This window comes from Hemitrygon akajei, chromosome 12 (genome assembly GCF_048418815.1).
Source record: "Hemitrygon akajei chromosome 12, sHemAka1.3, whole genome shotgun sequence".
Classification (NCBI taxonomy): Eukaryota; Metazoa; Chordata; class Chondrichthyes; order Myliobatiformes; family Dasyatidae; genus Hemitrygon; species Hemitrygon akajei.
In genome coordinates this window covers 113,281,785-113,307,615 of record NC_133135.1, presented here as the reverse complement: position 1 = coordinate 113,307,615, position 25,831 = coordinate 113,281,785, and the positions used below count along the sequence as shown (strand labels likewise).

At 41.9% G+C, this 25,831-nt stretch overlaps 1 protein-coding gene across 5 annotated transcripts in view; it reads right to left on the bottom strand.

Moving 5' to 3' along the window:
- The window catches only part of LOC140737396 (flavin-containing monooxygenase 5-like), a 114,863-nt gene that overhangs the window by 34,043 nt on the left and 54,989 nt on the right, over nt 1-25,831 (bottom strand). For 3 of the 5 annotated variants that reach the window (XM_073063876.1, XM_073063879.1, XM_073063877.1), the window contains 2 exons: nt 4,775-4,912; nt 1,858-2,046 (listed from right to left, as the gene is read on the bottom strand). In XM_073063876.1, coding sequence (XP_072919977.1) covers nt 1,858-2,046; nt 4,775-4,906 — 321 coding nt within the window. In that variant the 5' untranslated portion in view covers nt 4,907-4,912. Of the gene's footprint in view, nt 1-1,857; nt 2,047-4,774; nt 4,913-16,742; nt 16,866-25,831 lie in introns of those variants that run through there. The other 2 variants (XM_073063878.1, XM_073063880.1) reach the window with 2 other exon arrangements.

The window sequence follows — 25,831 nt, the reverse complement described above, 5'->3', positions numbered from 1 at the left end:
AGGACAGCTTCTTCCACCAGGCCATCAGACCGATTCATTCATGCTGATACAATTGTACTTCTATTTTATTCTGGCTGTCTTGTTCTACATACTATTTATTACAAATTACTACAAATTGCACATTTAGACGGAGACATAACACAAAGATTTTTACTCCTAGTGTATATGAAGGACGTAAGAAATAAAGTCAATTCAATAACTGATCAACTGGTACCTTGCTGAGCATCTGGATTTCTTCCCAGGAATAAGAGCGTATCCACCAATAATTGTGGTAAAAATAATCCAATAATAGTGGCTCAACTTTATTATTCCTGTCCTTGCACCATCAAATGGTTTATAGCATGCTGGAGAATTCTAGACTCCTCACCTCATCTCAGATCCTTCCAGGGCCTTTCTTTGGTTCTGTGATCTCCTTTGGATTTGTACTACTAGCGTTGTGTCAGTTGCTGAATCTTCCTATTTTACTACATCATCTAGAAAACCATTCTACAGGGCTCCACTCAGTTTCTTCAACAAAAGTCTTACAAGCCTTTCTGCTCCAGCATTCTGAAGGAAAAGGCTACAAATGGACGCGAACACAAAAAGGTCATGGAGCCAGTGAAGGTCAGTAAGAATAAAGATGCTGGGTGAGTAGGACATCGTGCAAGATATAGTCTCAAGGGCTAGTTTAACTTCATAGAGACGAGAAAATGGGGGTTCACCAGGAGTGTTTGGAATAATTCAGCCTCGTTGTGGCAGTGATGCAAAGTAATAGGTAACTGTTCCTGCATGAAGTGTGGAGGTGATGTTATATAGTGTAAATAAGTGCTTATTGTGATTCTGGGCAAACTCAAACTTCTACAAATGTACCATGAAGAGCATTCTGACTGGCTGCATCACCATCTGGTATGCACAAGATCTAAGTAAGTTGCAGAAACTTGTAAGATTAGTTGGCACCATCATGTGTACTACCTATTCATAGTGTCCAAGACATCTTCAAGGAGTGGTGCCTTAGGAAGGTAGCATCTATCGTTAAGGACCCTCACCACCCAGGATATGCCCACTTCCCATTGTTTCCTTAGGGAAAGAGGTTCAGAAGCCTTAAGGAACACACTCAGTGATTCAAGAATAGTTTCTTTCCCTCTGCCATCAGATTTCTAAACTGAATTTGAACTCATTCTGATACTGCAAGCTCCAATCTGCATGAGGTGGAATAGCCTGGTTCACTACCCAGAACCAAATTAATACCGAATAGTCTACAGGAAATGCTCAGAAGTGAGTGAGCATACAATTTGTATGAAATATATTCACTTATTGAGGTACAGTGCAGAATAGACCTTAGTGTTATTACTTTAGGTGGCCTACAGGGAAGAAGTCATTTCTCTAACACAGTGGTGTCAAGAAAACAACCTCTCCCTCAATTTTGCAAAAACAAAGGAGCTGGTTGTGGACGACAGGAGGAATGGAGACAGGCTAACAATGGATCTGGGGTTGAGGGGATATAGATGGCATCAAACAGAGTCACTGGGTAATAGAGTCACTGAAGAGCACAACACAGAAACAGGGGATCATTGCTACTTGCATCTAGCTGAGAAGCAGTACCTGTGGAGGATTCAGTTCACAGGGGAAGTTGTTGTAGCTTTAAACCATAAGCGAAGATCCAATTGGAATTTACTCTGCTGCATCACCACTGCTTCAGTGACACAGGCTGATTTAGACACACTGGAGCCAGCTGTACCCAAATAACCCTTCATAGAGACATCAATCACTCATGGATTTCCGCTTACAGGATAGGCAATTTTACAACTGATCCCATGCAGAATAAGTTCCAATTTGATACAATCTATAATATTTTTAGAAAACAGATCTAAATATTACCGCAAATCGTATGTACTTCAACAGATTGAAATGTGCAGCATAAAGGCGGAAATACTCCATAATCTTTGAGTGATGCATATAGTTTGGATAATCTTCATGAACTGGAAAATCACTGTAGGCCATCATGTCTTTGGAGGTATTGATGATCAGTGACTTGTAGATGCTAGCTCTCCCATCTGTCACATCTTCCTGAATAAAATTAATAGAATACATTTATTAGGAAATTATTGTAAAACTGTTCATGCATTTTTCTCCATCTTCAAAACAGTCCTCCAAAATGTTCATAACTTTTTGTACTACAGTAAAGTCACCAACAAGTTATTTCATTTTGAGAATGAAGGATTTTTTTTGCATATTTTTATTGTACTTCCATCACAAAGGAACGGCAAGCAATAGTCTAATTTCTCTGAGCCACAATAATCTGACTGTTCATGGTGTGACCTATAATCACAGCGTGGCTTGGATTTTGCTTGGCTTTAGTTAACCTGCAAACTGTTGGAAAATCTGAACACAGGTGTCAAAATTGCTGACAGATTCCTGCAGGCAAAACCAGTTGTTACACTTAGTTACACACACAAAATGCTGGAGGAACTCAGCAGGCCAGGCAGCATCTAAGGAAAAGAGTAAGCAGCGAACGTTATGGGCCGAGACCCTTCATCCAGTCATGTTGACTATACTCTTTTCCATAGATGCTTCCTGACGTGCTGAGTTCTTCCAGCATTTTCTGTGTGTTGCTTTGGATTTCCATTATCTGCAGATTTTCTCGTTTTTGTTACACTCAGTTGTTGGTCTTCAGTACAGTCCTGTAGTGTACCATAAACAGATTGAAACTGTCCAGCACATAAAAATCTGCTCATTGATCATACAACAAGCAGTATTGTCCAGTACTTTAATGGACATTTCACAGCAGAAAGAATGAATGCTGTTATTTGAGAAATAAATGGACAGAACATCAAAAGACATTTATCCAACTTCAATTACTCTTTCTTTTGTAAGGGAAAGCATCTATCATTTTTTCCTTACTGTTTGATCGCATCAGCTTAAATTTTGCTAGTTCTTTGTGGGTTACATAAACACAACAATTGGAAATTCCAATTTCAAGGAAGGTGGAGGGAAGATCTTGATAATGTTCATGTTCCCCAGTTTAATTTCTGACTCTGAATTCACAACAAGAAGAGAACACGGCTTGACTTAAACATTCCAGTTTTGCCTCTACAATTATATATTTCTAATACTTTTAATGTAAGTACAGGAGTGTATGACTTGTGAAGTACTTTGGCAAAACACTTCAGTGCGCAGAGGAGCATTGTAGCACAGTTAACAGGGCCATTGCCTGATAGCACTGGAGACCCGGTTCAATTCTGACCTCAGACACTGTTTGTGTGGAGTTTGCATTTACTTCCTGTGACTGCATGGGGTTCCTCTCGGTGCTCATTTACTCTCACATCACAAAGGCTGTGAGGTTCCTTAGCCATCACAAAGTGTCCCTTGTTTGTAGCAAATGGTAGAATCTGAGTGGAGTTGATGAGAAGGTGGGGAGAATAAAAGATGGGATTCGATGAACGGATGATTGATGGTCACCATTGACTCAAAGCCTGCTTCTATGCCATATCTCTGTAACTCAGTGCTGTGGACCCCTAGATTAACAATGTCACTTTCTTATTACTGAGCAGAATCTCAGAATCAAGCAAAGTTTACATCCATTGATACTGTAGGTAGCTAAACATGGGAACCTCAGACAGACTGGGATGAGGTGACTAAGGGGAGAGCAGATGGGCATGTTGTGAGATGATGCTCTCTTCCTACTGCCTGCATACCATAAGTCCTCCTTGTACTCCCAGTGCATGATCGAGGTTCTCAGTCCCATTCTGAATGGAATGCTATTGGACCCCTCAATGTAAATATACATCCTAAATTGTCAAACCCAAACAATGAGAATTCCATAGTTTTGGATCATTATCACAATTGTACCTGTGACACGTGACAGTGTTACACAGTCCTGGAGTTGTATTCCCTCTTCACAATGAAGCTTCATTGTGAGAGCTGGATAGAGAAGTGGGGAGTCAATTTTGAGAATTACTCTGATATAAAGTTAAAAAATCAAACCCATGGCCAATCCAAACCAATTAGAAAACTGTTGGAGCCTGCGATTTACAGTTTGGAGATCATTTGAGTGATTCAGTGCTTTACTGGCTCCGAGAGATTCCGGGAAGCGGGCGCCTACTCGGACGGCTTCGATGCCAAGAAACTTCGAGACCATGTTTGAAAAAGGTGAGCACAAGTTTTAGCATCAACTGCTTGCCTTTCGATTGCTGCTGGAAAAAGAATCTGTAAGCGGCCGATCACTGTGTGGCTGGCTGTGGTAGGCGGGTAGGCCTCTCTGCCTCGTGTGGTGTCCCTCTCTTTTGATGAATGTCGGTGGTATGGTGGTCCTGCATTTATGGATTGGACTGTTGTGTTTATGGACTATGAACTTTTTAGCCTTATAGATTTTATACTTTTCTGTATTTTTTAAATCACCTGTTCCTTTTCCGTTCTGTTATGCGAGAGGAAAGGGGGTTTTGGGGGGGATGATGATTGAGAAGCTGCTCTTTTTTGTACGGGGTGGAGTGTGGGTTTGATGTTTCTCTTTGAATGACTTTAACGTTCTTTCTTTTTTATCATGGCAATCCAGAGAAATGCAAATTTCAGAGTTTATATGGATACATGCTTTGATAATAAATGAACCTTTGGACCTTTGGTGGTCTAGGGGTTCATGATCTTACAATAACTCCATAATGGATTAGGGCTCCCAGGCCTGAAACATTATCCGTTTTTCTTTTCACATATGCTGTCTGATCTGCTGAGTATTTTCACTTTTTATTGGCAAGGGCTGGCATTGAAACACTAAAAAATATAATAAAACACCCAAACATACCCGGAAGTTCCAGAGCCCTCCAATGTCGTTGCTTTTTTCAAAGCATACAGGCTCCAAGCCTTCATCCAAACAGCATTTTATACACGCTAGCCCACTGGCTCCAGCCCCAATGATAGCGACTCGCTTGACCATCTTCACCTAACAAAGGAAACAGCCAGTAGCTTGACTTCATTTTACAAAATAAGAATAGATCTGGAAACCATATTTATCATGTTCCCCAGATAATCATCCAATTATATATTTACAGCTATATTATACAGTGCAACCACACCATTATACAGCACTGCATGAACTCTGTTAATGGTTGATGAGTTGTGAACTAACTTTTTCTTCAACTGCTAGATCCAGCAGTGCATGCAATCTTGACCTTTCCCCATACCAGAAAAAAAGTTTAAATTATTTTTTCTGTTCTTATTCTAAACGCTTGTTTAACATGCTGTTTTAAACAAAGCCCTTCACACAAAAATAAAATCCAGCCATCATCTTTTTTTTGCTCTATTCATTGACAATAAATGTGCAATATTAACTGTGAGATTCTATTTCCATAATGTTAAACCTGACTTTATGTCTGAGTTTCCTTGAATCTGCACCCATTCTGGATTCCCAGTGTGATCCAACAACACACGTTTCCTCGCAGAAGCAGCATGTTAGGAGGTTAATTGATGATAGTAATTATCCACAGTGCAAACATGATGTGTAGAATCTGAGGGGTGGTTGGTGTTAATGAGAATATGGGGAGAAAAAACTAAGATTAATATAGGATTAGTGACAGTGGATGGCTGATGGCCAGTAAAGAATTGATGGGCCAAAGGGCTTGTCTCTATGCCAACCTGGAGCAATCCCATTCCTCCAGTTATTTACTGGAACATTAACTGTCCATCCCCATAGATGCTGTTTGACGAGCTGAGTTCTTCCAGTGTTTAATTTATTGGTGCTCAAGTATCATTGGGGTCATAAACTGGAAACACAATAATATTCTAAGCAACAGCTGATCATTCAGTGAAACGAAACATATTCCAAAGTGAAGGCATCAAAGCTATAATATGACCTGCCTTAATGACTATCATCTTGTAGCACACACGTCAACAGTGATGAAATGCTTTGAGAGGTTGGTCCTGACTAGACTGAACTCCTGCCTCAGCAAGGACCTGGACCCATTGCAATTTGCCTATTGCCACAACAGGTCAATGGCAGACGCAATCTCAATGGCTCCCCACACAGCTTCAGACCACCTGGACAACAAAAACACCTATGTCAGGATGCTGTTCATCGACTATAGCTCAGCATTTAATACCATCATTCCCACAATCCTGATTGAGAAGTTGCAGAACTTGGGCCTCTGTACCTCCCTCTGCAATTGGATCCTCGACTTCCTAACTGGAAGACCACAATCTGTGGGGACTGGTGATAACATATCCTCCTTGCTGACGATCAACACTGGCGTACCTCAGGGGTGTGTGCTTAGCCCACTGCTCTACTCTCCGTATACACATGACTGTGTGGCTAGGCATAGCTCAAATACCATCTACAAATTTGCTGATGATACAGCCATTGTTGGTAGAAGCACAGGTGGTGACGAGAGGGTGTACAAGAGTGAGATATGCCAACTAGTGGAATGGTGCTGCAGCAACAACCTGGCACTCAACATTAGTAAGACGAAAAGAGCTGATTGTGCACTTCAGGAAGGGTAAGATGAAGGAACACATACCAATCCTCATAGAGGGATCAGAAGTGGAGAGAGTGAGCAGCTTCAAGTTCCTGGGTGTCAAGATCTCTGAGGATCTAACCTGGTCCCAACATATTGAAATAGTCATAAATAAAGCAAAACAGCAGCTATACTTTATTAGGAGTTTGAAGAGATTTGGCATGTCAACAAATACATTCAAAAACTTCCATAGTTGTACCGTGGAGATCATTCTGACAGGCTTCATCACTGTCTGGTATGGAGGGGCTACTGCACAGGACTGAAAGAAGCTGCAGGAGGTTGTAAATCTAGTCAGCTCCATCTTGGACACTAGCCTACAAAGTACCCAGGACATCTTTAGGGAGCGGTGCCTGAGAAAGTCAGCGTCCATTATTAAGGACCTCCAGCACCCAGGTCAAGCCCTTTTCTCACTGTTACCATCAGGCAGGAGATAAGGAAGCTTGAAGGCGCACACTCAGTGATTCAGGAACAGTTTCTTCCCCTCTGCCATCCGATTCCTAAATGGACATTGAAGCTTTGGACACAACCTCACTTTTTTTAATATACAGCATTTCTGTTTTTGCACATTTTGTAATATCTATTCAATAAATGTAATTGATTTACTTGTTTATCTATTATTCTGTTTTATTTTATTTATTATTATTTTTTCTTTCTCTGCTAGATTATGTATTGCATTGAACTGCTGCTGCTAAGTTAACAAATTTCACGTCACACACTGGTGATAATAAACCTGATTCTGATGTTACATTTCTTCAGTAAAAGCAAATATCTGCATGGCTGACATCATTTTCTACTGATGAAGATGGACATTTAGACAATAGACAATAGGTGCAGAAGTAGACCATTCGGCCCTTTGAGCCTGCACCGCCATTTTGAGATCATGGCTGATCATCTACTATCAATACCCGGTTCCTGTCTTGTCCCCATATCCCTTGATTCCCCTATCCATAAGATACCTATCTAGCTCCTTCTTGAAAGGATCCAGAGAATTGGCCTCCACTGCCTTCCAAGCAGTGCATTCCAAACCCCACAACTCTCTGGGAGAAGAAGTTTTTCCTTAACTCTGTCCTAAATGACCTACCTCTTATTTTCAAACCATGCCCTCTGGTACTGGACTCTCCCAGCATCTGGAGCATATTTCCTGCCTCTATCTTGTCCAATCCCTTAATAATCTTATATGTTGCAATCAGATCCCCTCTCAATCTCCTTAATTCCAGCGTGTACAAGCCCAGTCTCTCTAACCTCTCTGCGTAAGACAGTCCGGACATCCCAGGAATTAACCTTGTGAATCTATGCTGCACTTCCTCTACAGCCAGGATGTCCTTCCTTAACCCTGGAGACCAAAACTGTACAAAATACTCCAGGTGTGGTCTCATCAGGGCCCTGTACAAATGCAAAAGGATTTACTTGCTCTTGTACTCAATTTCCTTTGTAATAAAGGCCAACATTCCATTAGCCTTCTTCACTGCCTGCTGCACTTGCTCATTCACCTTCAGTGACTGATGAACAAGGACTCCTAGATCTCTTTGTATTTCTCCCTTACCCAACTCTATACCATTCAGATAATAATCTACCTTCCTGTTCTTACTCCCAAAGTGGATAACCTCACACTTATTCACATTAAATGTCATCTGCCAAGTATCTGCCCACTCACCCAGCCTATCCAAGTCACCCTGAATTCTCCTAACATCCTCATCACATGTCACACTGCCACCCAGCTTAGTATCATCAGCAAACTTGCTGATGTTATTCTCAATGCCTTCATCTAAATCATTGACATAAATCGTAAACAGCTGTGGTCCCAATACCGAGCCCTAGTGGTGACCGCACTAGTCACCACCTGCCATTCCGAGAAACACCCATTCACCGTTACCCTTTGCTTTCTATCTGCCAACCAGTTTTCTATCCATGTCAATATCTTCCCCCCAATGCCATGTGTTCTGATTTTACCCACCAATCTCCTATGTGGGACCTTATCAAATGCCTTCTGAAAATCGAGGTACACTACATCCACTGGATCTCCCTTGTCTAACTTCCTGGTTACATCCTCGAAAAACTCCAATAGATTAGTCAAGCATGATTTACCCTTGGTAAATCCATGCTGGCTTGGCCCAATCCTATCACTGCTATCTAGATATGCCACTATTTCATCTTTAATAATGGACTCTAGCATCTTCCCCACTACTGATGTTAGGCTGACAGGACAATAGTTCTCTGTTTTCTCCCTTCCTCCTTTCTTAAAAAGTGGGATAACATTAGCCATTCTCCAATCCTCAGGAACTGATCCTGAATCTAAGGAACATTGGAAAATGATTACCAATGCATCCGCAATTTCCAGGGCCACCTCCTTTAGTACCCTAGGATGCAGACCATCTGGATCTGGGGATTTGTCAGCCTTCAGTCCCATCAGTCTACTCATCACCGTTTCCTTCCTAATGTCAATCTGTTTCATTTCCTCTGTTATCCTATGTCCTTGGCCCATCCATACATCTGGGAGATTGCTTGTGTCTTCCCTAGTGAAGACAGATCTAAAGTACTTATTAAATTCTTCTGCCATTTCTCTGTTTCCCATAACAATTTCACCCAATTCATTCTTCAAGGGCCCAACATTGTTCTTAACTATCTCTTCACATACCTAAACAAGCTTTTGCTATCCTCCTTTATATTCCTGGTTCGCTTGCGTTCGTACCTCATTTTTTGTCCCCGTATTGCCTTTTTAGTTAAGTTCTGTTGTTCCTTAAAAATTTCCCAATCAGCTGTCCTCCCACTCACCTTAGCTCTGTCATATTTCCTTTTTTTTAATGCTATGCAATCTCTGACTTCCTTTGTCAACCACTGTGGCCCCTTTCCCCCCTTTGAATCCTTCCTTCTCTGGGGGATGAACTGATTTTGCACCTTGTGCATTATTCCCACAAATACCTGCCATTGCTGTTCCACTGTCTTTTCTGCTAGGATATCTGTCCAGTTAACTTTGGCCAGCTCCTCCCTCATGGCTCCTGTTACGAATGTGAAGCAACTCTGAGGGGCCGAAGGGTACAAAGTCGCCCCCTCCTTTTTGAGAATCGCAAGATCGCTATTATTTCGGGTCTGGGACCCAGGAAATGGGAAAGAGACATCCAGAATACACAAGGTTTGGAATGTGTCCTGACATCGGCGGAACGGAACCACTGATAAAATGCCATTGTCTCTTGGAGAAGGAATTGTGTATTGAGTACCGTACTATTCATTGAAACCCCTCAGGGGACAACCAGAGTAGTCTGGTTGAGGGATTGCATCATCCCAACCTGATTGACATCTGAGACCCCGTGAGTAAGGTTAAAAGAGGGGTCTGGGGATCAACCCCTTTAGACGCACCAGGAGAAACGCTAGAGATCCCATGACAGCGTTTTATAGCGAAAGCCAGTGGGGGCTTGTGTGCGTCCTCCCTTGCCTGGGTGGCAGGCTCACCACGGAAGAACGGTTTAGCTAAAGGAGAGGCCACAATTGAACGGCCACGACAACGAGACACCTGATGGATCGAAATCATAAAGGTTGGAAAAACCGGTAGGGGTAAATGTTCCCATGATCTCTCTCTCTCTCTCACACTCTCTCTCTCTCTCTCTCTCCAACAATTGCAACACAGCGGTCCCCAACGGCTGCAGCCTGCATGAGCTGAACAAACTATATATTTCCATCGGACAATACATTATCCCCTAGACAACGATAGAGCTTATTTCTTATTGATTATTATTATACCCGCACTTTTAGATTTAGTATTGACGACGTATATTATCTGTATATTTGCATTGATATTATTTTTGTGTATTTTTACTAATAAATACTGTTAAAAATAGTATCATCAGACTTCAACGGACATCTCTATCTTTGCTGGTAAGTGACCCATTTACGGGGTTCGTAACACTCCATAGTCTCCTTTGTTCAACTGCAACACTAACACCTCCGATCTGCCCTTATCCTTCTCAAATTGCAGATAAAAACTTATCATATTATGGTCACTACCTCCTAATGGCTCCTTTACTTCAAGATTGCTTATCAAATCCTGTTCATTACATAACACTAAATCCAGAATAGCCTTGTCCCTGGTCGGCTCTCGTACAAGCTGTTCCAAGAATGCATCCCATAGGCACTCTACAAACTCCCTATCCTGGGGTCCAGCACCAACCTGATTCTCCCAGTTCACCTGCATGTTGAAATCCCCCATAACTACTGCAACATTACCTTTGCCACATGCAGCTGAGCACAGCAATGTGGTTTACTGGCAGAAAGTCTCCATTGTGGCCTGGGTAAATAAATTTAGGATTCAACCTCCACTTAATCAAGAAATTTTACTTTACTTGCTTTACCAGGCACTTTAGAACCATTTTGGTGTCAGGGCAACACTAGGTATGAAATTTAATAGGTGTGTGAGAGTAGGCTCCCAGTTCTCTCAAAGGAAAGCTCACTTCTTAAGAAAACTACACTAAATCACTGAATCAACATGAGGAATTCTGCAGATGCTGTGGTCTTGGCCCAAAGCATCAACTGCCAACTGTAATATGTGGTTCTTTTGTGCAATCAAACAATTCATCCTAGTTATAGGAAAAGAAAGTGGCTTGCTGGTCAGAATGGAGGTGACCATCAGGTTTGTTAATTGTCATATGCATCAAAGTGCAATGAAGAGTCCTGCTTGTGTGAAACTATTTAATTCCTCACAGTTTTCCCTAGAAGGGAAAATTGTTTTAGTGCAATTGTTTTAGCTCGTTTTGTTCATTATCTCTGAGAGATTGTATCCAGCTAAACTGCTGAGTTATCGGCTGATGCCATTACATGACAGACGATAATCAAAAACTTCTGTATCCACTGTCAGTGAATGCCCAAATCCCACAATATTAAATGCATCCTCTTGCTCTGTGTAAAATCTTGATATCCACTCAGCCTGTCTATTCCCCCACATTATGTCCATATGTAGTGGGTGGAGTCGAAATGGTTAAATGCTTTACCACCAAGGACATTTTCTGACAGGTAGGCAGCTAGATTATAATAATTACCCCACTCTGCTGCAATGCAATAACTTGCATTGAGTCACTGTACCACCAGCTGTGATGTGCACAAAGTAGTTTGGTCATGGTGTTGAACAGCACAACCTGCAGCTAATGCACTCTTCTAGTTGCTGAAGATACACTCAGTGGTCATCTCATTAGGCACGATTGTGCACCTGCTCGTTAACACCAATACCTAATCAGCCTACCATGTGACAGCAACTCGAAGCATAAAAGCATGCAGACATGGTCAAAAGGTTCAGTTGCTCACATCAAACATCAGAAATGTGATCTAAGTGACTTTGACGGTGGGGTGGCTGTTGGTGCCAGATGGGGTGGTTTGAGTATCTCAGAAATTGCTGATTTCCTGGGAATTTGACACATAACAGTCTCTAGCGTTTACCGAGAATAGTGTAAAAATCAAAAAAAAACATCCAGTGAGCAGATGTGGGTGAAAATATCGCGTTAATGAGAGAGGCAGAGGAGAATGGTCAGACTGGTTCAAGCTGACAGAAGGTCGACAGCAACTCAAATAAACCTGGATTACAGCAGTGGTGTGCAGAGCATCCCTGAATAGACAACACGCCAAACCTTGAAGTGGATGGACTACAGCAGCAGAAGACCACGGACATACACTCAGAGGCCACTTTATTAGGTGCAGGAGGTAGCTAAGAAAATGGCCACTGAGCATACCTTTGGTACAGGAGGAAAATCATCCACCTGACCCATCCCTTCACTGGCTGGTAAACTGTCGCAGGGAATCAAGGAATTTTAATAATAATTGGAGGATGTGGTCAGTGGAGGATGGGTATTAGGATTGGTAGATGTTTTGGTGACAAGAAGGATGAGGATTCCAGAGTTTAAAGGGTGCAATAAAGTCAGGACTGGCAGCAAATTGCAGAGTGGATTTGTGGAGAGCTGGGGAATTGAAGCACCATGGAACTGGCCTGGCAGAGTTAAGCTGAGATCAGCCATGACAATATTAACTGATCTGGCAGGCAGGCTTGAGGGACCAGGTAATTAATCCCTCTCCTATTGTTTTTCTGCAGTTTGACAGTTGGGGTGAGAAAGGGAGAGGCAATCAGGCTTGAAATCAGAGGAAACCGGGTGAGGTTGCGGGTTAGTGTAACCCATGGTGAAGGAGCCAAGTTGAAGATGGTATCACTTTACAGACCACCCAGTTTGGTGTGGTGTTACAATGATCAAGCTATCCTGGTGTGTTCACCAACAGACAACCCCAAGATGACCCAATTGAAGCTCTCAGCCATGGGAAAGATGAAAAGAGTATGCGGTGATCCCATGTGACCCAAACCTGGAAACCTCATTGGATGCACAGGACATTTGAAAATGTCTGCTCATATTTCCTGAGTGACGTGACATAGCCTTGGAAATCGATGTCACCGTGCCTCCGTCAAAAGCAAAAAAGCATCATTGCAGGACACTAATATAGAACAGAGCTTGATGGAACTGATTTTGTGACACCAACAGTTCTAAATAAAAGGCCTTACCTCCACTCTTCGTCAGTTAGGTGATCACATTATATCATCTTTGATTTGTTTTGCTAATGATAAGATTCCAAGGATAAAGAAGGTAATTGGTATTTTTTAAAAAGTTGAATATATGATCAATACTTGTAATCACTGTTGTTACGTACCCCGTAACTGAGTTAACAAACCAGCAGAAATGGAATGATACATTGGAGTGTGGTGGTACTGTAACTGAATGTGTTTATTAGTAAACTAAGCAATACAGTATGAAAAATAGAAATATACATATAAAATAGGTTAGCAATGATATGTATATTTATATACATATCATTGGGAGGGGGAGGGAGAGAGGGAGGGAGGGAGAGAGAGAGAGAGAGAGAGAGAGAGAGAGACAGAGAGAGAGAGTGAGAGAGAGTGAGAGAGAGAGACAGAGAGAGAGAGACAGAGAGACAGAGAGACAGAGACACAGAGAGGTCTCTCTGTAACTATCACGACCTCTGTCGGCGTCCCTCACAGCGGTTTATCGCTGTCTCAGTACACGGGACAGTAATAAAACTATCCACACAAAATGCTGGTGGCCAGGCAGCATCTATAGGGAGAAGCGCTGTCGACGTTTCGGGGCGAGATTTTGATTTAGTACTTTCAGGAGTTTTGTGGCAGATACCACTTTCTCCTTCTTGTTTTCACTGTCCAGTTTCACTTCCTCATTCTCTTGCAAAGCTTTAATCTCAGGCCAGTTTCTGCAGTTGGATCGCTTGCTGCAAAGAGTGCAAGTCCAATCCCAACACTGACCGAATGACCAGAGTTTGTCCGGTCCCAGTAGGTGGACACGGTCTGGACTGGTTCAGCCCCATTCGGTAGCCAGTCTGATCTGTGTCTGATCCTAGAATCAAATAACGTCCTAACAGTCCCTTCTGCCGAAGTTGCTCGGGCCAACCGTGATGCCTTCTTGACATCCTGAGCTAGTTTCCTTGATCTGTATTTAGCCCACATCTCTCCGAGTCTTTCCTGTCCACATGGCTGATCCTATCTGATAGCCAAGATTTGGATGGGTCAGCCCCGGGCGGGTGTGGGGGTTTTGGTCCAATGTGGTCTCCTCTGGACATCGGGAGTCTGACCTGATTAGGGCCGGTCTGCCTCGGACCTTGACTTGAATCACCTGTCAATCGGAGACGGTAGCAGGTTGCCGAGTCTCCGCTCCTGGCGGGACAACAGCTCACGACCTGACCTCTCCGAACGGCTGATCTGAACCTCACACGGGCAGGTGACATTTCTCCAAAATCCGGGCAGGGGGAAGAAGCCCCGTGGTTATGATTATTTCAAACTATATTTTTCTCGGGAGTTTTGACGTAATCTTTTTCAATCTTTTTTTTATTATTATTATTATTATTATTATTATTAATAATAATATCAACATAATAAGATTGATACATAGATAATGGGATTACAAACATACACATTTCAACTGAACATGAAAGAATACATAAGCAATAGTTACAATATAAATGAGTCTTCTCAAATCATGGACGATACAAGTAACATATAAACAAGGCAAACCTAGGTATATCATAATATATATTAAAAAAAACAGAAAAGAGAAAAAGAAAAAAAAAATTATGCAAGAGAAACTAATCTAACAATCTAATAACTAATAAGGAAAAAATGAAAAAAGAATAAAGGGAAAAAGAAAAAATGAAAAAAAAGGGCTGTTTGTAATATCTAACAAAAATACAAAATCATCAGTGTCGTCAACTCCGATCCTCTCAACATATGTAAAATCAAAACTGGAAAAACAAATAGGCTTGGAACAGGGTCATATTACATCATATGAAAATATTGAATAAATGGACTCCATATCTTTTCAAATTTAATAGAAGTATCAAATACAACACTTCTAATTTTTTCTAAATTTAGACATAACATAGTTTGAGAAAACCAATGAAGGAGGATTAATTTCTTTCCAATTCAACAAAATAGATCTTCTAGCCATTAATGGAAGAAATGCAATCATTCGACAAGCAGAAGAGGATAAATGGCCTGAGTCCATCATTGGTAAACCAAAAATTGCAGTAATAGGATGAGGTTGTAAATCAATGTTCAATACTGTGGAAATAATATCAAAAATGTCTTTCCAATATTTTTTCAAAAGCAGACAAGACCAGAACATATGAGTTAAAGATGCTATCTCAGAATGACATCTGTCACAAATAGGATTTATATAAGAATAAAAATGAGCCAATTTATCCTTGGACATATGAGCCCTATGCACAACCTTAAACTGTATTAATGAATGTTCAGCGCATATAGATGATGAATTAACTAATTGAAGAGTTTTATCCCAATTCTCAATAGGGATAGTAAGGTTAAGTTCTCTTTTCCAATCATTTTTAATCTTATAGAAGGGCTCTGAACGTATCTTCATAATTATATTGTAGAGTTTTGATATTAGCCCTTTCTGAGAAGGATTTAGTTCAAACAAATTCTCCAAAATACCTGAAGACGCAAGATTTGGAAAGGTAGGAAGTACAGTATTTAAGAAATTCCTAATCTGTAAATATCTAAAAAAATGAAATCTAGGCAAATTATATTTATTAGATAATTGTTCAAAAGACATAAAACAATTATCCAAAAATAAATCGGAAAATCGTAGTAATCCTTTAGTCTTCCAAGCCGAATAAGCTTGGTCTATAATAGAAGGATAAAAAAAGCAATTGGATACAATAGGAATATTTAAAACAAACTGAGTCAACCCAAAAAATTTTCGAAATTGAAACCATATACGTAAAGTATGTTTACCCTATCGGATTGTCAATTCGTTTCTGCAATTTAGAAAGAGCAAAGGGAAGAGAAGACCCTAAAATAGAACCCAATGAAAATCCTTGTACAGATTTAATTTACAGGTTCACCCAATGAGGGCTAAAAGATAAATCCCAATCCTTTAACCAACATATCAAATATCGGATATTAACTGCCCAATAATAAAATCTAAAATTAGGCAATGCCAATCCACCTTCCTTCCTTGCCTTCTGTAAATATTTTTTACCTAATCTAGGATTTTTGTTCTGAGGAAATTTTTGAATCAACATTAGCAAAAAAAGATTTCGGAATAAAAATTGGTACTGCTTGAAATATATAAACTTGGGTAAAATAACCATCTTAATAGCATTAAACCGACCTATCAGAGAGAAAGATACTGGTGACCATTTAGTAAACAAATATTTAATCTGATCGATTAGGGGTAAAAAATTAACCTTAAATAAGTCCTTATAGTTTTTTGTGATTTTAATCCCTAAGTAAATAAAAGAGTCATTAACTAATTTAAAAGGTAAATTTCAATAAATTGGAACCTGTCTATTTAAAGGAAACAATTCACTTTTATTAAGATTTAAATTATACCTGGAAAAATTACTAAATTGAGCCAACAATGATATAACTGCGGGAATGGATTTCTCAGGATCAGAAATAAATAATAATAAATTATCTGCATATAATGATAGCTTATGTATATCTGCCCCACGATTAATGCCAAAAATGTTCGGTGATTCTCTAATAGCAATTGCCAAGGGTTCTAAAGCAATATCAAATAATAATGGACTAAGAGGACAGCCTTGTCTAGTACCCCGAAATAAACGAAAAAAGGGAGAAAGTTTTGACGTCGTCGAGATAGAGAAAAATGAGCAGGGTTAACAAAAGGAAATAGCAGTCGCATTCGAGGAACAGGTTCTGTTTAACTTCCCCATTCTGTGTGCACTACTCACCTGTTCAACCACAATTCACAACGTCCAGTGGAAGTCTGCTTCCAGCCCGAGCACTGTTCGTTTAAATAAGGGCGCGGGATTGAAAGTGCCGCCTTCGAGAGGCAGTGACATCGATCCGATCCCTGCCTGAGCGCTGGGCACGTACGGCTTTACAGTACGTTCACTTTTTGAAGTGGGTAGATCGCATGTGCGCCTGGATTGGTGCATTTATTGGTGTGTATGTGAGATAGGTGATTGAAAGGAAAGTGGGGAGAATAATTAGGATTATGCCACTGTTGTGCAAAAACTCAGTCGCCCACCCATTTGCCTTCTTATTATTAAATTAAAAATAAAAAGACTGGTCTTTCCAAAACTACCCAGCTCGTTTTCCGATCGACTCGTCATTAATTTGGGGTTGAGTTACTAACTGACACGGTTATTTTTGTTGACCGTTTTCAAAGAAAAAGACAGTTTCTCTTCCAGCTCACTTATATTTGAAATTCTGTCCTCGGGTTAATTCTCAATCTTGTATAATGGATGCACAGCATGGAAACAAATCCTTTAGCTAAACTCATCCATACTGTTATGAGTGATGAACAGACCTGATGGACAATGGGGTACAGAGTTAACCATTCCCCTCCTGAGAAACACGAACTATTACTGTTGCTATGCTGACCATGAGAAAGAGAGACGGAAAAACAAGCAAGAACATCGGCGACAGATAGGAGAGAGGGGGAAATTGCTGATTAACCGTATTATGCCTCCTTTTTGAATTATTACTGTTTCGCTGCAAGGACAATAGTTTGCTCATAAACATTCCTCAGTGGACTGAAGGAATGGCCTTATTTGATGGACACAGTCATTCAGGAGTGATGGATAGCTGAGTCTCCATGAGTAGGGATAAAAGACAGGTCTGGAGAGACACCCTCCAGACACGCCAGTGGACACTGATTGAGTGTTGGAACCCACAAGAAAGAAGGGGCTTCGGAGACCGAACCAGGTCGGTCGGTCATTAAGGCAATCAGTGTAAAAGCAGGGCCGGTGGGGACTTGTGTGTGTGTGTCCACTCATGCCAGAGTGACGAGTCCACCACAGAAGAACGGTCTAGTAGAAGGACGGAGAGGTCATAACTGAATGACCACACCGATACGACGGATTAAGAAAGCAAAGGAAGGTTTGCCTGACTGTAGCTGTTACATCTCGCTTGCTCTCTCTCTCTCTCCAATGATTACAACACAACAACCATAACTACATCAGCACTCATGAACTGAACTGAACTTTATACTTTTCTACGACAATTCATTTACCCCTAAACATTGATAGAGCTTGTTTATTATTGATTATTATTATTCCTACACTTTTAGGTTTATTACTGCTAACTGGTTTTATATGCATATTTGCATTATTGATATGGTTTTGCTTATTTTTATTAATAAACACCTTTAGTATCGTACCACCAGACTCCAACGAATTCTTCTTTATCTGCTGGTTAGACACCCAGTTACGGGGTACCTAACAATACTAACTAAGATGTCAATATAAGCCAGTCCCATTGGCTCGTATTTGGTTCATTTCCTTCTAAAATTTTATCTGTATACTTGTCCATTTTTTTAAATGTACCTGCCTTAATCACTCCGCCTGGCAGCTCATTCTATATATTGGCCATATTCTATGTGAAGATAATGTTGCCTTAAACCTATGCCCTCTAGGTTTTGATTCCCAAACCACTGGAAAGAGAATCCGTGTTTACTTTTAAACATTCCATCAAGGTCACCCCGCAGTTCCCAATGTCCCAAGGAATAAAACCCTAGCCTGCCCAACCTCTCTCTATAGTCTTCAAGTTTTAGCGATTCAAAAGTTTGGACTTTTTTTTTGGAAAACAAACTTGTTTAATCTCTAACTAGTACTTTCCCCTTCTTTATCTCCCATTGTTCTATTTTCCTGCAGCACACCTGGCCACATTCTTCCCCTGTCCATTTCTCTGTTCTGACCCATACAAATTCATTTGCTGTGCTTTTCCTGGCTGATAACCTCATAAATTGTCTGTAGTCTATAGGTGACTGACAGAATCTGATGGGAAAGTAGTGAGAATAAAGAGGGATTAGTAAAGAATTTTTTCTCAATGGGTGCTTGATGATGTCTTTGGTGAGGTGAGCAGTCCCTATCGATGTTGTAGGACACAAGTCTCATTGTGCACATAAGCTTATGCCAGTGTCTCATTCTTCTACTGAACTTATAGACACATGAATGTGAGGAACATGGAAGCATGTGGCATTGTGTAGGCAGAGATGTCACAACCACGGATCCGGCAATTGCGCTCGTGAACATGCATGCGTCAGCTAATTGTTATTTAATTGTGGTAATATTTAACTACATTCATTTTGTTGTAGTATTTGTCGAGTCTTGGGCACAGCAATGCTTCGCTGCCCACTTGTAGTCTACCTTGCCTGAGCAATTGGACTGTTGAGTTAACTGACTCTGAAGACTAGCGGTATTCATTTTAATCTTAGTTGTTCTTTTCAGCCACAGTGTAGGCTTCGTTTTCCATTTGAGAGCTTTAGTTAATGGCCCTGTTGGCCTAGCATTTATTATTTTCTTTTCCCTTTAACACTGTTCGCGTTAAAGTCTGTGAACTATCGACCTGCTTCAGTGTCTCTCACTCGCCACTTGGGCCATATCCGCATCGGGTGGCAGAGGGGATTAGTTAGGTTGCCCATTTGATTACTAATTTACTTGAATTACAACAGTGTGGGCCACAGGGCCTGTTCCTGAGCTGTACTCTTCACTATTCTATGTAGAATCTGAGGGGAGTTGGTGGGAATGTGAAGAGAATAATATGAGATTGTAGGTTGAGCTTTGGAGAGCTGAGCAGTCTGTATCCATGCTGTGTGACCCAATGGCAGCATGGTGTCTCATTGTGCACACAAGCTTGTGTCAGCTGCTAATTCTTATATTAAATTCCAAAGTCCAAATTCCTCCAACAGCTATCACCAGGCAATGTTGATACAAAACAATTTGAAAGTTCAGGACTTGTGTTTTCTCCCCATTGGGAAATAACCTTATAAAATACTCTGGCCCCATGTGCTGGGTAAAGTCTGAGATCAGAGAAATAATGTTTTATAATATACAAACTACATACTCTGTGCCAAGTATGAATAGGTGGAGTCAAAGACCTGCAAAATCTCTTTTCCAAATAGCTCCACTATATTCTCAGTGGTGAAACTTTTTCAGATGCCTGCTTGCTAGACTTCTCTGTAGAAAATGCTCTAGATTTGTTGTATTTAGAACTGCCGAAAACTGTGGTGCTGATTGTCCCTTTCCCAGTGTCCTAATTAATCCAGATTCCAACTGTTAACCGTTAACATACATAAACATACCTTTCCAACCTACAGCACATTGAGAATTTTTTTTGTGTGTGCGTGGTGTTGCTTTGGATTTCCTCATGTTTGTGGCATATCTAGAATTGTTATGTTTGCAGCACAGCGGACTCAAAGCCAGGTAGCCCTTATACAAATTGAATGATGAAAAGGTTACTCACACAGGGACTAATACCGTTTGTCACACATAGGCTGCAATACCTCACAGTCTCCTCGTAAATATACTTTATCGAGTGGTTGACCACGGCAGCAAAAACTGGACAATAATATTCCTTATTACCATAATACTGGAGACCATTATGGTTGAACAGGAATATGCAGATAGAGAGAAAGGACTCTATGCAGTGAACAATGAAAGGATGTATTTTCTTCAAAGTAATTCTAAAGTTGGAGCTCTTGGTTACATACATGTTATAAGCTGGCTATGGGAAAAAATCAACAAATACCAAATGGGCATTGTGGGTCAACAAGGCCTGTTTCTCTGTCTTATGATCAATCTGGATTCAGTCAAATCTGGCCAAGACATGATGTGAGAAAGGAAAGAGAGAAAATGAGGCTGGTAAATGAACAATATATATGGCAGAGGTTGAGAGAAGGGTTGGTGGTGGGCAAGCAGAGAGAAGACACTGGGTCAGACAAACAAGAGAAAACCTGCAGATGCTGGAAATCCAGGTAACACACCCAAAATGCTGGAGGAATTCAGCAGGCCAGGCAGCATCTACAGAAAACAGTACAGTCGACATTTTGGGCCAAGACCTTTCAGCATAAGATGGGTTAGACCAGTATTATACCCATACAGTGCTTTACTTCACGGCACTGCCCATAAGTTGGTATATGTATACTCCAAGTAAAATCACATAATTTTATAGAAACTAGCATGTTCTCTAAATTCTGAACATTTCCTATCATTTATTTGGCTCTGGTCAGTGAACTAGACTATTCCATCTCATGCCGATTGGAGCTAACAATATCATTTCCCCAGAATCACAATAAGCACTTATTTACACTATACAGTCGGCCCTCCTTATCCGAAGGTTCCGCATGCGCGAATTCAACCAACCACGGATCGGGAAAACCCGGAAGTTCTCTCTCCAGCACTCGTTGTTTGAGCGTGTACAGACTATTTTTTCTTGTCATTATTCCCTAAACAATACAGTATAACAACTATTTACATAGCATTTACATTGTATTTGGTATTATAAGTAAACAGAGATAATTTTAAAGTACAAGCAGTGCCCGGGTTATGAATGAGTACCGTTCCTGAGTCCGTCTTTAAGTCGGATTTGAAGTTGGTACAGGTACATCCGGTATTATTTAGCGTCAGTTAGTCAAACATTTGTCTTACTATATAGTATATATTTTACCTTTCTATGCATATAAAACACTTAAGAAACGTATGTATTTCAATAATTAAACCACTGCATTGCTTAGTAATAATTGTAGCTTTCATCCGGGCAGAGCCTTTCACATGCTCCATTAAAATTGTTCCGATCGTTGACCGACTGTAGTCTAACGCTTTTCCAATGACCGATGGCGTTTCACCTCTTTCTGATCGCTTTATTACTCCAACTTTATTTTCAATCGTGATCAGAAACACCGTGGATTCAGAGCGACACCGCTGGGTCCTAAAGACCACCGCACTGAGACAGGTTAAATAAGGGACTTGAGCATCCGCGTAATTTGGTATCCACGGGGGGGTCCCGCAACCAATCCCCTGCAGATAAGGAGGGCCGACTGTATAACATCACCTCCACACTTCACAAACCAGCCAGTCTCAACAAGTTGCTTTTAGTTTTTTGTTTATCTTGTTGTATTTAATGTCTGTTCCCTCTTGTTTTCTGGCCCATCTTGGATTGTTATTTTGCAGTTTATTACTAAAGTTATAACTCACCACTTAATTGTCTCCACAGCTCTGTTTTTGGTTCTAGCCTCAGCTCATTTCCTGGCTAGTTAATTATATAAAAGAGGATACCAAAAGTTTATGAAGAGTACAAGAGAGGCAAGAGTGGATATCAAACTGCTGGAAGATGGTGTTAGTGAGGTAGTAATAAGGAACAAAGAAATGGTGGATAAGCTTAATAAGTATTTTGCATTAAACTTTGGAAGATCAGCAGTATGTCAGAAATTCAACAGTGTCAGGAAGCAGAACTGAGTGCAGTCATTATTACTAAGAAGAAGGTGCTGAAAAAGTAGATACGTCACTTAGATCAGATGGACTATACCCTGACATTCTGAAAGAAGTAGCTGAAGAGATTATAGAGGCATTAATTCCCCATAATGGAATGGTTTTGTAAAATTTCAAATGTCACTCCACTCTTTAAGAAGAGAGGGAGGGAGGAATCGGCAGGAAATTTTAGGTCAGTTCACCTGACTTCAGTGGTTGAGATGATGTTGGAGTCCATTATTAAGGATGAAGTTTTGGGGTACTTTGATGCACATGATAAAATAGGCTTAAGACAGCATCGCTTGCTTAAGGAAAATCCTGCCTGACAAATCTGTTGGAATCCTTTGAGGAAATAACAGGCAGGAGAGACAAGGGAGAGTCAATGGATGTTCTTTAGTTGGGTTTTCTGAAGGCCTTTGAAAAATGCCTCACCCAAGGCTGAAAATCAGGACAATTGCTAAAAAGGATGGAAGATTGGCAGGCTGGCAGGAGGCAAGGAGTGGGAATTAAGGGGGCTTTTCTGGTTGTTTGATGGTGACTAGTGATGTTCTGCAGGGATTGGTGTTGAGTCTGCTTCCTTTCATGATATATGTCAATGATCTGGATGACGGCATTATGGCTTTGTGGCCAAGTTTGCAGAAGATACAAATAGACGGCAGGTGTGGGGGGCAGTGTTTTAGAAATAGGAAGTCTGCAGAAGCGCTTGGACATATTAGGAGAATGGGCAAAAAACTGGCAGATGGAATACAGTGTAGGGAAGTGTATGGTCATGAGGTATGGTAGAAGAAATAAAGCCATAAAATATTTTCTAAATTGGCATTAGAGAGGGTCTGGAGGAGGTTTTTGAGAATGATAGGGTTAAGACATGAGAAGCATTTGATAGCTCTGGGCCTGTACTCACTGGAGTTTAAAAGAATGAGGAGGGAACTCATTGAATATTGAAAGGCCCAGATAGAGTGGACAGTGAAAGAATGTTTCCACTAGTGGGGGATTCTAGAAACAGAGAGCACAGCCTCAAGTCCATTTAGAAAACAGATGAGGTGGAATTTCTCTAGCATGAAGGTGGTGAAACTGTGGAATTCATTGTTGCAGATAGCTGTGGAAGCCAAGTAATTGGATATATTTAAAGCAAAGGTTGATAGGTCCTTGATTAGTAAGGCTGTCAAAAGTAATGGGGAGAAGGCAGGAGACTGGGGTTGAGAGGGCTAATAAATCAGCCAAGATGCACTGAATTGTCTAATTGTGCTCCTGTGTCTTATGGTCTTAATATCCGCTACACAATCCTTCTTGAAATTACACATTTATCCCTATCAATAAATCCTTTTCTTCCTCCCAATGTGGCTCATGTAATTTGTCTCACCTGTTCCAACAGTAACACATCACACATTATAGCAAGAAGTTGGATAAAGGAATTTCTTCTGAATTCGTTGGTGGATTTACTAGTTCCACATCATCTCCCTGCTGTGCGTCGAGGCAAATATCTTCTTCAGCGCCATTTCCAATCGGCTGTGCACCTACCCAGCAAAGAACATCAGTCCAGAAGGGTGGCATTTCAGGGATGCCGGGCTGTCTGGAGCACACCGGTGTGGTGACACAGCTCATCAGGGAGGCCAGAGAGAACAAGGGCAACCTGTCAGTGCTGTGGCTCGACCTGGCAAATGCACAAGCTGGTGCAGCTCACACTGACCAAACATCAGAAAGTACTCTGCAGATGCTGTCATCAAATCAACACGTACAAACAAGCTGGATGAACTCAGCAGGTCGGGCAGCATCCGTTGAAAGGAGCAGTCAACGTTTCGGGCCAAGACCCTTCGTCAGGACTGAAGAAGAGGGAGCAGGGGCCCTATAAAGAAGGTGGGGGGAGGGGAAGGTGCAGGTGATAAACCAATCAGAGGAAAGATCAAGGGGTGGGGAAGCAGGGAGGTGATAGGCCGGAGAGGTGAAGAAGGAATGTAATGGGAAAGCACTATGGGTAGTAGAAGAAGGCAGAATCATGAGAGAGGTGATAGGCAGCCAGAAGAGGAGGCAGAGTGAAACTGGGATGAGGGAAGGGAGAGGGAGGGAATTACAGGAAGTTGGAGAATTCAATGTTCATACCAAGGGGCTGGAGACTACCCAGACGGTATATGGGGTGTTGCTCCTCCGACCTGAGTTTGGCCTCATCATGGCAGTAGAGGAGGCCATGTATGGACATATCTAGATGGGAATGAGAGGCAGAGTTGAAGTGGGTGGCAACCGGGAGATCTTGTCTGTTGTGGTGGATGGAGCAGAGGTACCCGATGAAGCGGTCCCCCAATCTGCGTCAGGTCTCGCCGATGTAGAGGCCACACCGGGAGAACCGGATGCAATAGATAACCCCAACAGACTCACAAGTGAAGTGTTGCCTCACCTGGAAGGACTGTTTGGGGCCCTGAATGGTGGTAAGGGGGGAGGTCTAGGGACAGGTGTAGCACTTACGCTTGCAGGGATAAGTACCAGGTGGGAGATCTGTGGGGAGGGACGTGTGGAACAGGCAGTCGCGGAGGGAACGATCCCTGTGAAAAGCTGAGGGGGGTAGGGAGGGAAAGATGTGCTTGGTGGTGGGGTCCTGTTGAAGGTGGCGGAAGTTGCGGAGGATAATGTGTTGGATCCGGAGGCTGGTGGGGTGGTAGGTGAGGACAAGGGGAACCCTGTCCCTGTTGTGGTGACGGGAGGATGGGGTGAGGGTCGAAGTGCGGGAAATGGAGGAGATGCGGGTGAGGGCATCATTGATGACGGCAGAAGGGAAACCACGATTCTTAAAGAAAGAGGACATTTGACATGTCCTGGAATGGAAAGCCTCATCCTGGGAGCAGATGCGGCGGAGACGGAGGGACTGGAACCAAACACCAAGTTCCAGCAGAATCAGAGACCTTATCGTTGATTATTACAGCAACTTCAGGACGAGAGTCTCTTCAGGAGCAATTACATCGAGCTGGCACTAGGTGGAGATCGGCATCATCGCAGGGTGCACTATCTCAGTGACACTGTTCTCCCTAGCCATGAACATGCTCACTAAGTCAGCTGAAACAGAGTGCAGAGGGCCCAGAATGGATTCCGCTCAACGGCCACCACCCATCAGGGCATTCATGGATGACCTCACAGTCACCACAGAATCAGTCCCAGGCTGCCGGTGGATTCTGCAGGGGCTCGAAAAGCTGGTGGAGTGGGCCCGGATGCGTTTCAAACCAGCCACATCAAGATCTATGGTGCTGAGGAGAGGGAAGGTGGAGAACAAGTTCCGGTTCAGCATCGTAGGCACAGCCATCCCAACCATCACAGAAAAGCCCGTCAGGAGCTTAGGTAAGATTTTTGACAGCTCTTTAAGGGACACAACATCCATTCAGGCGACCCGCACAGAGTTGGATGGCTGGCTGAAATCTGAACAAGTCTGGCCTACCTGGGAAGTTCAAAGCCTGGGTGTATCAGCATGGCATTCTTCCCAGAATCCTGTGGCCCCTCCTCGTCTATGCAGTTCCGATCACGACGATCGAAACCTTAGAGAGGAGGGTTAGCAACCACCTCAGGGGATGGCCGGGTCCGCCAAAGAG